Raw genomic sequence first — 13,503 nt, forward strand, 5'->3', positions numbered from 1 at the left:
ATCCGCTAGACTGCAGCGCCCCCTGCAGACGGCAACTTTCGGTGGCGATAATAATAATAATAATTTTAAAAAAAAAATGTCCCCCTTTTTTCCAATTTTCTCCCCAATTTGTATCCGGCCAATTACCCAGCTCCTCTTGAGCCGTCCCGTTCGCTGCTCCACCTCCCGTGGCGATAATAACATAGGCGACGATAACGCGCGACGAGCTACGTCACCGGAAGTGACGTCTCAGCGGTGAACGGTCGCTACTTTGAACTGCGCCGATTTGTCATAAGCTCGCCAAACGCGCGTAAGATGTGTGATAATGTGGAAAAAAAAGGTTAAATCTATGTGAGGAAATCATCTCAATGTCTCTGAGCCCGTCGAGTTTGTGTTTTTTTTTTGTAACTGTGAATAATCTCACGCTCGTACAGCTCTCACGTGTGTTCTGTGAGTCTTAAACCCGTTGAACTCGACTCCAAAACAAAAGGTGGCAGATCCATTTTGAACGAGGCTCCCCTCTCCGCTCTCGCGAGATTAGCCTCGCGTACGAGGGGGCGGGGCGAAGCGCGAGCGCCATCTACCGGATTAAAGATGGCGGCTCCGCCGTGGCACGTGTGAAGCCAGTGCGGCGGACGGGCGAGCCGGGGTCCGAGCAACTACGCGGCGGCCGTACACCTGGATCGGGTTTCTGAACGGTTGTCGTCGGCGGGGATACGCGCTCGGGAGCGGCTCTCGCCCGGCGGTATTTTCGGTGGGCTTGAAACTGGATGCTGCACATGGTGGCGGTAAGTCATGTCAGCCAATAAAAGCGGTAACTTTATCTGGCCTCGGTGACGGTGCTGATAAAAAGTTCATCTCATTCATATTTATGCTTTATGTCGCCGCTCACGTCCCTTTTTGGTCAGCAACGACCTCGCGTAGTGGATATTTATGGCTCTTGTACCCTAAACGCTAACGACGCTTCGATGCTAGCTGAACGCTAACCGCGTTAGCGTTAACGCCATCGTGTTCGCTTGCTTTTTAGCCCGTTGTAACGCGAGCGGGCGGTGTGCGTGCGCGCGCGGCGTTTGAGCCCAGTTGAAAACGGGAATCGTCCACCCCGCGTTTTAACTGCGGTGTGGCTAAACGAGCGCCCCCCTAAAGCCGCGCTTCAAATTTGCGAGGCGGATTGTGCGTACCGTAAACTTTGACTGGCCAAATCGACCCTTAACTTTGGCAGGTTGACAAGGTGTTGTTCAGAGATATTTGAAGGAATTTGGTGGATAAAATTTGGGGAAAGTAGGGGAAATTGAGAATTCCGCGTCCCGCTTAAGAAAGCCAGCCGACAGACTGGAGGACGTGGTAATGGCTCATCAATAACGGTAACATCAGAAGTACCATAGGGTGACTTTCTTAATGACGAGTTGAAGAGCATTAAGTATGACGTTGTTGTAGCTTTAAAATTTAAATTCTCTCTCTCCACAGATCCTTGTAGGTTATGATGAAGTACATTCTTGTTACTGGAGGGGTCATTTCGGGCATTGGCAAAGGCATCATTGCAAGCAGTGTGGGCACTATCCTCAAGTCATGTGGCTTGCATGTTACTGCGATCAAGATAGACCCTTACATCAATATAGATGCTGGCACGTTTTCGCCCTATGAGCATGGTATGTCCTGAATTGTCTCTGCATGCCACTGCAGTGGTCTTAATCATTTGTTGCCAATTGCAGTGGGGCAATGTAATACGCAGTGGGGTCAAGTTGCCATGCTTGCTAGCGTCAATGATTGTTTTCCTTTCAGGTGAGGTATTTGTGCTGGATGATGGGGGTGAGGTGGACCTTGACTTGGGGAATTATGAGCGCTTCCTTGATATCCGGCTAACCAGAGACAACAACCTGACCACCGGCAAGATCTATCAGTCGGTCATCAACAAGGAGAGGAGAGGAGACTACCTTGGCAAGACTGTGCAAGGTAAACTCCTGCTGTTAACCACCTTTAGAAGAGTGCAAATCTGCCTTATGGAGATACTGAAATGAGAACTCAATCGTCCTTTTGTGTGTGTTTTCTGTCGTCTTGATCGTTCCAGTGGTGCCTCACATCACAGATGCCATCCAGGAATGGGTAATGAAGCAGGCCAGAGTGCCTGTTGATGATGATGACGTTGAACCTCAAGTTTGTGTTGTAGAGGTGAGCCTATAGTGCTGCATAGTCCAGCAAAAAGTACAGAACCACTATTTCTGCTAGGGTTAGGTGTGTCATTCTCATTTTGTTGCCTACAATAGGAAAATATCTTCTTCTGTTACACTGTAAGGCCCTTTAGATAAACGTGCCCAAATCACATGGCTCCAGCAACACTCTTTAGCATTTAATCATGTGCGATTTTACAAGAAAGACTAACCTACATGATACAGAATCAAGGGTTTGCCTGGGAAAGAGCTGCTATTATTGATATTGTACCCTAATGTTCAGAGTCAGTTTTATTGGCTAAGTATGTTTGCATATGAGAAATTAATAATGATGATAATCATTTTATTTAAAGATGCCTTTCATGACACTCAAGGTCACCTCACGTCAAACACAACAAAACAAAACAGTGAAAACTTATGTGCAATCAACAATAAAACACACAATAAGCAATAGAACATACATCAGCAGGAGTTAAAAATAGAAAGATGAATTTGATGCTGTTAAAGTCAGTATGCTAGTTTAAAAAGCTGAGTTTTAAGAGCAGTTTTGAATTCTGTAATGGTGTCCAGTAGGCGGATGTGACGGGGAATGGAGTTCCAAATTTTGGGTGCAGCATAAGAGAAATCCCTGGCACCCATTGTGCTGAGGTTGATGGCTGGTAGTGCCAACAGACCTGCTGGTGAAGACCGCAGGAAGCGAGATGGGGTGTAAGTCTGAAGGAGGTCTGTGAGATAAGCAAGCAGGGATGTAAGTCTGAAGGAGGTCTGTGAAATAAGCAGGGGTGTAAGTCTGAAGGAGGTCTGTGAGATAAGCAGGGGTGCAAGTCTGAAGGTGGTCTGTGAGATAAGCAGGGGTGTAAGTCTGAAGGAGGTCTGTGAGATAAGCAGGGGTGTAAGTCTGAAGGTGGTCTGTGAGATAAGCAGGGGTGTAAGTCTGAAGGAGGTCTGTGAGATAAGCAGGGGTGCAAGTCTGAAGGTGGTCTGTGAGATAAGCAGGGGTGTAAGTCTGAAGGTGGTCTGTGAGATAAGCAGGGGTGTAAGTCTGAAGGAGGTCTGTGAGATAAGCAGGGGTGTAAGTCTGAAGGAGGTCTGTGAGATAAGCAGGGGTGTAAGTCTGAAGGTGGTCTGTGAGATAAGCAGGGGATAGATTATGAAGAGCTTTGAATGTTAATAATAAAATTTTAAAATTAATCCAGTGTGACACAGGAAGCCAGTGTAATTGAATAAGCAGGGGAGAGACATGGTCAGTGGGCTTTGAATGTGTAATAATCCGTGCTGCAGAATTCTGGGTGAGTTGAAGTCAGTGAATAAGTTTAGTGGGGATGGTTTCCAGGATCACATTGAAGTAGTCAATACGTGATTTAGACGTCTGTGGAGTGTTGTGTTAAAACAGGGCGTTAGTCTGGAGATGTTTAGAAGATGGAAAAAGACAATCCGGGAGACATTGTTTATACGGCAGGAAAAGGAAAGGGTACTATCTAGGATAACACCAAGGCTCTTAGCCTGAGCAGAGACGGGTATGGTGGAGGCATGTATGGTGGCTCCAGCAATGGGGAGCGAGCAAATATTAGTTTTTCAGGGTGTAGATTTAGTGCCAATGAGGAGTAGCTCAATTTTACTACTGTTTAAATCCCCCCCCCCCCTGTTTTTCTCCCCAATTGAATTTGGCCAGTTACCCCACTCTGCCGAGCCATCCCGGTTGCTGCTCCACCCCCTCTGCTGATCCAGGGAGGGCAGCAGACTACCACATGCCTCCTCCAATACATGTGGAGTCGCCAGCCGCTTCTTTTTACCTGACAGTGAGGAGTTTCACCAGAGGGTGCGTGGGAGAATCACGCTATTCCCCCAGTTCTCCCTCCCCCCTGAACAGGCACCCTGACCGACCAGAGGAGGTGCCAGTGTAGCGACCAGGACACATACCCACATCAGGAATCGGGAACATTTATATATCGGTTCCCCTAGCCCACAACAGTGTAACACAAAGACAAAAACACATATCTAAAACCTACAAGAACACATATGTCCAAACTACAGAAAAAAAATACAAAAACTACAAAACTACAAAAACACATATATCCAACATATCAAAAATAAAAAATTCACTGTCCAAGAGAGCGAACGCCAGCTAGGATGACTGTCGGAACTGCTGGTCTGCATGGGCTAGCAATTAGCTTGGCCTGCCCCGCTTCCACGTCCTGTCAGACCGCCCTCGGTGTTTCAGGCGCAGCTCTGGTCAGGGCCGTGGTCCTTGGGCCCGCTGGATGCAGCAGACCAGGCTCCCCCAGCCGATCATAATGCCAGCTCTCCGAGCCAGACACCCTCTACACACCTCCCCGCACTCCACACAACAACACTAAAAACACAGTCAACACCAGGTGAGGCGGCCCCCAGACCACCATTGGTGTTATCGGAACAGCCAGTCTGTATGGGCTAGCAGTTAGCTTAGCCTGCCCCGCTTCTGCGTCCTGTCAGACCGCTCTCGGTGTTTCCTCTTTGGGCACAGCTCCGAGTAGGGCCGTGGTCCCTGGGCCCACAGGATGCAGCAGACCAAGCTCCCCCAGCCGATCCAGCGCCAGCTCTCCCAGCCATCAGATGAAGCCACAAACCCAGATGCGGATATAAATACACTGCATGGATGGCACTGGGTGAGGCTGCCACAAATGTAAGCTCACACCGCCATCTTCCCACACCACTGGGTGTGGCCTCACCACTGGGTGAGGCCGCTGCAAATGTGAGTTCCGGTGGCGTGAAGTCACATCCGGCTTCCCACCTGCAGACACGGCCAATTGTGTCTGTAGGGACGCCTAACCAAGCCGGAGGTAACGCAGGGATTCGAACCGGCGATCCCTGTGTTGGTAGGCAACGGAATAGACCGCTATGCTACCTGGATACCACACACTGCTGTTGAATTTCTGATAATTGTTAGTCATCCATATCTTTATATCATGGAGACAAGCAGTGAGGGTATTGGAGGGGAGAGTGTACTTGTATTGTGTACTTGGTACGTTGCTCTGGGTTACACATATATTCAGGACTTGTATGTTAAGGACTTGTTGCTTTTTTTGCAGCTTGGCGGCACTGTTGGAGACATTGAGAGTATGCCTTTCATTGAAGCGTTCAGGCAATTCCAGTTTAAGGTGAAGAGGGAGAACTTCTGTAACATCCATGTCAGCCTTGTACCACAGGTGAGAGACTGAAAGCTTTGTGGGGCTTTCAGACAAAACGTGACAACGGCACCGCTGCACTCTGAAACCCATTATTTCCAATGGCTCGCACCACGCCACGCAGCACACCGCCCCGCGCCCAACTTTGTGCTGCATCCAAAGTTCAACCGCGCGGTCAATAGAAATGAGGCCGCCAGCCAGGCATGGAAAGCAAAAAGTTAATATTGTGTGTGTCAGTATTCCCTGAATTGTACAACACGAGTTTATGTTTGTCTAGAGACCTTGAGAAGAAAGCCCTCACTTGGAAACACGTTTCCAACCAAGTGGGCATATCAGGTGTGTTTCAACAGTCAGGTAGCTTGTAAGTAGGCAGTATGTGCAGCCTGTATGATACACACAGCGTAGGTTTGTTATAAAGTTAACAATATTCCTCCTCAATAGATCTACAGACCTACTAAAGTTTCTTTTTTGGGGGGGGCGTTTTCTCCCTAATTGTATCCGGCCAATTACCCCACTCTTCCGAGCCGTCCCGGTCGCTGCTCCACCCCCTCTGCCGATCCGGGGAGGGCTGCAGACTACCACATGCCTCCTCCCATACATGTGGAGTCTCCAGCCGCTTCTTTTCACCTGACAGTGAGGAGTTTCACCAGGGGGATGTAGCGCGTGGGAGGATCACGCTGTTCCCCCTTCCCCCTGAACAGGCGCCCCGACCGACCAGAGGAGGGGCTAGTGCAGTGACCAGGACACATACCCACATCCGGCTCCCTGTAGGGATGCCTGACCAAGCCAGCGGTAACACGAGGATTCGAACCAGTGATCCCCGTGTTGGTAGGCAACGGAATAGACCGCCACGCTACCCGGACGCCCAACCTATTAAAGTTTCTTAGTTGAGAATTGGTTTAGTGTTTTTGGCAACAACAAAATGAAGAAGTTGTCCTGCTAGAAGTTTTGAAAGCACCGCACTGCAGCACAAACCGTGTTGTGTCTGAAGGATGCATGCTGAACCCAGCGGCGAGTGCAGTGCAAGTCGTGTCGTGTCTGAAAGCAGCCCTGTTATCATTCAACCTGATAGTCATTTTTGTATCGCATGCTTATTGTCCCCAAAGCACTGACTGCAGGTTACCTGCAAATAGTAGGGTTTCCCTTATAACCCTGAAACTGAACATGGTCATTTTATTTTGCTTGATTCCTCCGTGGTCTAATCCAGCCCAGTGCAACAGGAGAGCAAAAGACAAAACCTACACAGAACAGTGTCCGGGAGCTAAGAGGCCTGGGGTTGTCCCCTGATCTGGTGAGTTCCCTACAATACACATCTCTGTATGCTTGATGTTACATCTTGGTTATCTGGGTTTCCAGTTGGATGTGACTTGGTGTAACATTTTTTCCCCTGCCAGATCATGTGTCGCTGTTCCACTGCACTGGATAATTCTGTCAAGGAAAAGATATCCATGTTCTGCCATGTAGAGCCTGAACAGGTAGGGTACTGACCAACTGATTTAATGTGGTCGTTTCTGAAAGTGAGACATTCCTTCAGGTGCTTAATATGCGCTTCCTTTCAGGTCATCTGTGTGCACGATGTCTCCTCCATCTACAGAGTGCCTCTGCTCCTTGAAGAGCAAGGGGTGGTCGGCTACCTTAGTCGGCGGCTTAACATGCCAATAGAGTCACGACCTCGGAAGATGCTCACCAAATGGAAGGAGATGTCTGACAGGTGGGTGAGCCCCTGGGTGGTCAGTGGTCTTTCAAGGGTAACATTACACCACCCTACTCGGTATAAGCTGTGCTCCACCCTTTTCTCATATTCGAAAAATGCTCAGCAGGAGAACTTTTCGTGGGGTGACTGTTATCAGAACAGGCGAGAAAGGGGGAATGATTGCTTTGGATCAGAGTCTCTTCTTTTCAGTGAGCGTAGTAATATTCATACTTTGCATATGTGAAGTAACTGGACAAAAGACATCTGAGACTGCCCACCTATGGAAGAGTTCCACGCTGGGGCTCAATGTTTGCACATTATCTATAGGAAATGTATGTATTGTAATCACGCAGAAATGTTGACTTCAACCAGGACTGAGGTCTCATTGAATTGAAGCCTTATATTTCTGTTTTTCATGTAGTTTTCACATTGCTTTTGGTCATGTGTGTGCGCTCGTGTGTGTGTGTGTGAGTCTGTATGTGGCCTATCTCGCATACTACTGGGCCTATCAGCCTAAAAACGTTTTGCACAGTTATGACTGAATGATCAAGAACCGTGTGGTGGCGGTGACTCTAAACCAGGGGTGGACAATCTTATCCAGAAAGGGCCGGTGTGGGTGCAGGTTTTTGTTCCAACCAAGCAGTTACACACCTGTCTCCCCTAATCAAGTTCCTCAGCAAAGACTCTACTGGTTGATTAGTGGGATCAGGTGTGTAACTGCTTGGTTGGAACAAGAACTTCACTAACACCAACCCTTTCTGGATAAGATTGCCCACCCCTGCATAAACCTTTGATAAACGTTTGTTCTCGCTACCGTCACTCCCTCTCTTCATTCACTCTCTAGCTTGCTCAACCAATGCTGCTCTTTGTTGCTGCCCGATCTGAGTCAGCTATGTGCATGCATGCTCGACTCACATCTACGGCTGACTTAGGGCAGGGACAGTGTCAAAACATTGTGTATTCCTGTGTGAGCCTTAAAATTAAATGAGAAGTTGATCGTATTTGGCAAGTGAGCAAGTCATTTACTGCAGATCTCAACACAAGAGAACTGGAGGAACACTGGAGTGAACCAAAAATAATCAGGGATCAGGAACACTCTGTCATTTCACTTCACGCACTTGTGTACATGAAATGAAACAAAATGCCATTTCCCCCAGCCCACAGCAGTACAACACAAAGACAAAAACACACCCGAAAACTACAAGAACACACATATCCAAACTAACACACATACCCAAACTAACACATATATCCAAACTAAACAACAAAAAAATCACTGTCCAAGGGAGTGAACGCCAGCCCGAATGACTGTCGGAACGGCTGGTCTGCATGGGCTAGCAGTTAGCTTAGCCCGCCCCGCTTCCACGTCCTGTCAGACCGCCCTCAGTGTTTCCTCCTTGGGCGCAGCTCCAGGCAGGGGCCGTGGTCCCCGCCGGGCCCACCGGACGAAGCACACCCAGCTCTCCCAGCCGATCCAGCGCCAGCTCTCCCAGCCAGACATCCTCGACACCCCTCCCCGCACTCCACACGACAACATCAAAAACACCACAGGAAATGCCAGGTGAGGCCGCCGCCAGACCGCCCTCGGTGTTATCAGAACTGCCAGTCTGCATGGGCTAGCAGTTAGCTTAGCCTGCCTTGCTCTCCCAGCCGATCCAGCACCAGCTCTCACAGCCATCAAACGAAGACAAAACTTAGACGTGGACAAAGACACTGCATGGACAGTATTGGATGAGGCCGCCGCAAATGTGAATTTGCGCTGCCATCTTCCCACACCAGGAGCAGAAACAATGTCCAATGTAATAACCTCTGTCTTTATTTTCATAATATAATGAAGCTGGGTAAACCATTTATGCTTGCACATGCGTGACGCACATCTATGGTTTACTCAGATCGAGCAGCAACATAATCAAAAGTTCTTAAAAGAATTTTGACTGTCCAAAAAATGTTAGTTATAAAGGAACAACTTCCTCTAGGCTGCGGTCGAAACAGGAAGTGTTGCATATTCTTGTCAGGGCAGGGTTCGAGCCTCGGGGTAGTCCAACCTTGGAGGTCGTCCTCTGGGTGGGTTTCCTCCGGGTGCTCCGGTTTCCTCCCACAGTCCAAAGACATGTAGGTCAGGTGAATCAGCCGTACTACATTGTCCCTAAGTATGAATGTGTGTGTGTGTGTGTGCCCTGTGTGATGGACTGGCGGCCTGTCCAGGGTATCTCCCCGCCTGCCGCCCAATGACTGCTGGAATAGGCTCCAGCATCCTCACGACCCTGAGAGCAGGCTAAGCGGTTCGGATAATGGATGGATGGATGGGTTTGTGTATGTGCAATCAGTACTGATGAGTAATGTAGTGGACTGAAGCAATAAAGTCTCATTGCATACTATGCTGATGGAGAAATCAGTGTTTTCCTGCTCACAGTCTTTCCCACAGTGCCTACATGTACCAGAATGCATTGTGCATAAGCCTCTGTATCGTCATTCATAAAATCCTCTGCACTATTGTTATGGGACGTCATTTCCACCATCCGAAATGTAGGTTAACCGAGAGAATGAGGATGTGCTGCCAGATGACTTCACAATACATCACTCTGTGGCCTGTTTAAAAAAAAAAAGAAATCTCAGTTTCACTGCCGCCAGAGATGCAGAAACGGTCAGGAACAACCGTAGATTTTTTTCTCCCCGTTGCAGATAGATATCGAGCGATAAGGTTGAAGATTGGTGAATTTTCCCTTTAAGAAGCCCTTTTCCTGGATGAGTTATTAATGTGCCTGTGTGTGTGTTTTTGATTTACTGTTTTCAGGTCAGACAGACTCTTAGAACACTGCTCTATAGCGCTGGTTGGGAAGTACACGAAATTCTCCGACTCGTACGCCTCCGTCATCAAAGCTCTGGAGCATTCAGCTTTGGCCATTAGTCACAAGCTGGAGGTTAAGGTAACATCAGTATCTCTCTTCTCACGGTGGTTGTGGTCACCACCTGCTGTCGTGTCTTGTTTTGGGTCAGAAGTACAAAAATATGTAGCGATGTTTTTTATGTTGTTCTCTCTTTTAGTATATTGACTCTGCTGATCTGGAACCAGACACTCTGCAGGAGGAACCAGTGAAGTACCATGAGGCATGGCAGAAACTTTGCAGTGCTGAGTGAGTTATTTTTTGGGGTTGTGGTGAGGCTCTCGATGAATGAGAAGCCACCTTATTATGGGAGCTAAACTAGGCCTCTACCTGTTCTTATCCATTCACAGTGGCATCCTGGTTCCAGGAGGGTTTGGCATCAGAGGAACTGAAGGAAAGATTCATGCCATTAACTGGGCACGGAAGCAGAAAAAGCCCTTTCTAGGTATGATATTGACATGACAGATATGATCAGAATGGTTTAATACAGTAGGTCACAATCCTGCAAACTGAATAATAGCAAACTCTTATTTCCCATCACACTGAGGAAGATGGTGATAAAGATCATGAAATGATGCTAGCTTCAGTAACATGGAGCAGACAAATGACCTCCCAGACATTTGTGTTTCTGCAGGAGTGTGCCTTGGAATGCAGTTGGCAGTATGTGAATTTGCAAGGACCACACTGGGCTGGAAAGGTAAACTTAATTTCTTCTCCATGCAAAACTCAAGCGGTACTGTATTCAGTTGATTTGTTTCCCATGAGACATTGATTTCATATTCCCTGGATCCCTTGGATCCTTTCTAAGAGGTAGAACAGAGTGTAACAAGTCTGTCCTTTAGTAGTGCTGGTAAATATAAGCCCCGAAAGCCAAGTGCCTACCAGCATGTTTACATGCATCTTAAACTGCACGTCTCACCTTTTCACTTTCCTAGATGCCAACTCCACAGAATTTGACCCAGAATCAAAGCATCCTGTGGTAAGCTATTAAAAAATGCATTAGATGTGAAGTTGTGGCCTAAGCTGGAGTTTGTCCATCAATATGAGATCTTTGAATCTTACCTGGCTAGGTTATTGATATGCCAGAACACAACCCTGGGCAAATGGGTGGGACCATGAGGCTGGGAAAGAGGAGGACCATTTTCAAGACCAACAACAGCATATTGCGTAAGAAAAAGTTAATACTGCACTATTCCACATGCCCTTCTCTGTACTAACATCTACTCTGTGTTTTAGGTAAACTCTATGGAGATGCTGAACACGTTGATGAAAGGCATAGACATCGGTTTGAGGTTTGTCCAGTATCCAGCATGTACATTATTAACAAACACTTGGACAGTTGTATTGGTATAGCTTTATTTTTTACACCAAGCTTTCGCTGTTCTCTTAACATCAGGTCAATCCCGAACTGAAAAATCATTTTGAAGAGATGGGCTTCCGCTTTGTAGGCCAAGATGTCGAGGGGGAAAGAATGGAGATTATCGAGTTGGATGGTAAGTAAGGAGGAGCAATGAATTGGCACCACTGAAAATTATAGTGTAGTTATGCCGCAAGAAATGTTCATGCATTTTATACAGATGGTTAAAAATGACATTCTGTTCTCAGATCATCCATATTTTGTTGGGGTGCAGTACCACCCTGAATTCACCTCGCGTCCCATCAAACCATCTCCGCCATACTTTGGTCTGTTGCTTGCTGCTGCGGGGAAACTGCAGGGCTACCTCCAGAAGGGCTGCCGTCTGTCTCCACGGTAACCAGGCAACATTACATCAGTATTCTCTTTCATTTCATACATGCAGGAATAGGAGTATACAGAGCAGCATCTACACAGCAGGGAACCGAAATGGATTAACTGGGTGATCTACATGCATATACATGGTGCATTTTGGGAAGATTCACATTAATGAGTGCTTTCCATAAGTCAGCTTGTAAAAGAAAGTTGTGTAGGGTAAATAGGGATGTATGTCTTGTATACCCAGGTCCAAAAAACAGTGGTCAAGCTTTCCAACGCTGAATCTATCTTGATTATAATGTTCCATACATTATTTCTCACCATCAAAATACAGCGGGGGTGGCGCAGTGGTTAGTGTGGTCACCTCACAGCAAGAACGTCCTGGGTTCGAGCCCCGGGGTAGTCCAACCTTGGGGGTCGTCCTCTGTGTGGAGTTTGCATGTTCTCCCCGTGTCTGCGTGGGTTTCCTCCGGTTTCCTCCCACAGTCCAAAGACACGTCGGCCGTACTAAATTGTCCCTAGGTATGAATATGTGGGTGTTTGTATGTCGGCCCTGTGTGATGGCCTGGCGGCCTGTCTAGGGTGTCTCCCCGCTTGCCACCCGATGACTGCTGGGATAGGCTCCAGCATCCCCGCAACCCTGAGAGCAGAATAAGCGGTTCAGATAATGGATGGATGGACAATCCAGCAGTATTAGACTTGGGATTCTTGTTTTTTAGGGAGTTCCTTATCCGATGCAAGGGTCTAAGGGCAGGATGTTGTGTTGCAGTATAGCCCCTTGAGGCAAATTTGTGAAATTGGGCTTTATAAATAAAATTGACTTGACTTGTTTTTACAGAGACACATACAGTGATCGGAGTGGTAGCAGTACTCCAGATTTTGAGATATCGGAGTTAAAATTGCCTTCCATCTCTCAGGAGTGACCTCTGCACAAGGTAAGCAAGTGATGCATTACTCTTACTAAAATGCACAAATTAAAATGATGGCGCGCCAAATACATCCACTTCCTCTTGCAGTGAAAGTGTCCTATAAACCGCTGATGTGCAACCAATAGGAGGGGAGTAGGCAGGATTGACCCCGACGCAGTAAATACAAAATGGAGGAAGTGTTCATTGTTGCTGCTTCCCATTGTTTGTACAATTTTAAGACTTGTTAGTAATGCTTCAGATACTTAACTTTCATCCCTGTGTGCCAATTCCTCCCTACCAGATTTGGGTTGCAGTCTACCTGTTCATGTAGGTCTTAACTGGTGTACTAGAACAGTTGTAACCCAGTTTTACATTTCCAAGTCATTTATTTGCAAGCTAATCAAATACATCTTGCAGGGGGAGAAAATTCCACGACTAGAAGCAAGCAAAGGGAGGTCCTTACATCATGGGATTATTTTGAAGCTTGCTTAAGCATGGTCAGACTTTCCTCAGCACCGCTGGTTACTAGGTCAGTTACAGAAACGTAGCAGTCTATGCTGATGGTTGTCCATGAGCGACATCAGGAATCAACTGCATTGATGGCATTCATCCTTGGGTTTAAGTGCCCAAACGGTTAGTGGTCAGCACTGCAATTCAGTTGTATGCCTTGAGTAATTCTCCTTTATGTATGTACTTTGTAATGCGTTACACATGATTAAGCAAAATAAACTTCCATGTCCTAACTGGGTGTTCAGATTACGAACATGTTTTAACCATTGCAACATTTACCTCTGTTAACTTGGAAATAAGTCTCAGAACACAAGTTGAGCTTTAGTTTAATTATATTCAAGTCTGATTTGACAGCTACAAGATGCTTATACATACAATTCACTGCATTTAATCCATGCTAGCTGTGTACAGCCGCCAACTCTCTCTTCCTAAACCTTGGTCAGGGGATCAGACAGGAGTGTCAA

At 47.1% G+C, this 13,503-nt stretch overlaps 1 protein-coding gene and 1 pseudogene across 2 annotated transcripts; both read left to right on the forward strand.

The window, feature by feature from the left end:
• Window positions 1–674, forward strand: part of LOC130128315 (uncharacterized) — a 47,135-nt pseudogene extending 46,461 nt beyond the window's left edge.
• Window positions 513–13,270, forward strand: ctps1a (CTP synthase 1a). 2 transcript variants are annotated; one of them, XM_056298254.1, is made up of 19 exons: window positions 513–767; window positions 1,447–1,628; window positions 1,762–1,932; window positions 2,048–2,148; window positions 5,216–5,332; window positions 6,519–6,602; window positions 6,706–6,786; window positions 6,871–7,022; window positions 9,799–9,931; window positions 10,050–10,138; window positions 10,240–10,334; window positions 10,524–10,586; window positions 10,825–10,868; window positions 10,960–11,056; window positions 11,126–11,181; window positions 11,286–11,382; window positions 11,495–11,639; window positions 12,460–12,556; window positions 12,947–13,270. In XM_056298254.1, the coding sequence occupies exons 2-18, from the start codon at window positions 1,460–1,462 to the stop codon at window positions 12,542–12,544; spliced, it is 1,779 nt and encodes a 592-aa protein (XP_056154229.1). In that variant the 5' UTR covers window positions 513–767; window positions 1,447–1,459; the 3' UTR covers window positions 12,545–12,556; window positions 12,947–13,270. The 2 variants fall into 2 exon arrangements, with proteins under 2 accessions (XP_056154229.1, XP_056154230.1); XM_056298255.1 differs by lacking the exon at window positions 1,447–1,628.
• Window positions 13,271–13,503: the final 233 nt, after the last annotated feature.

This window comes from Lampris incognitus, chromosome 18 (genome assembly GCF_029633865.1).
Source record: "Lampris incognitus isolate fLamInc1 chromosome 18, fLamInc1.hap2, whole genome shotgun sequence".
NCBI classification, from domain to species: domain Eukaryota; kingdom Metazoa; phylum Chordata; class Actinopteri; order Lampriformes; family Lampridae; genus Lampris; species Lampris incognitus.

Coding starts and splice junctions, on each gene's coding strand:
- ctps1a (XM_056298254.1), top strand. CDS start 1,460: ATGATGAAGTACATTCTTGTTACTGGAGGGGTCATTTCGGGCATTGGC. Junction 6,603..6,705: donor TGGGGTTGTCCCCTGATCTG/GTGAGTTCCCTA, acceptor TTCCCCTGCCAG/ATCATGTGTCGCTGTTCCAC. Junction 10,587..10,824: donor GACCACACTGGGCTGGAAAG/GTAAACTTAATT, acceptor TCACTTTCCTAG/ATGCCAACTCCACAGAATTT.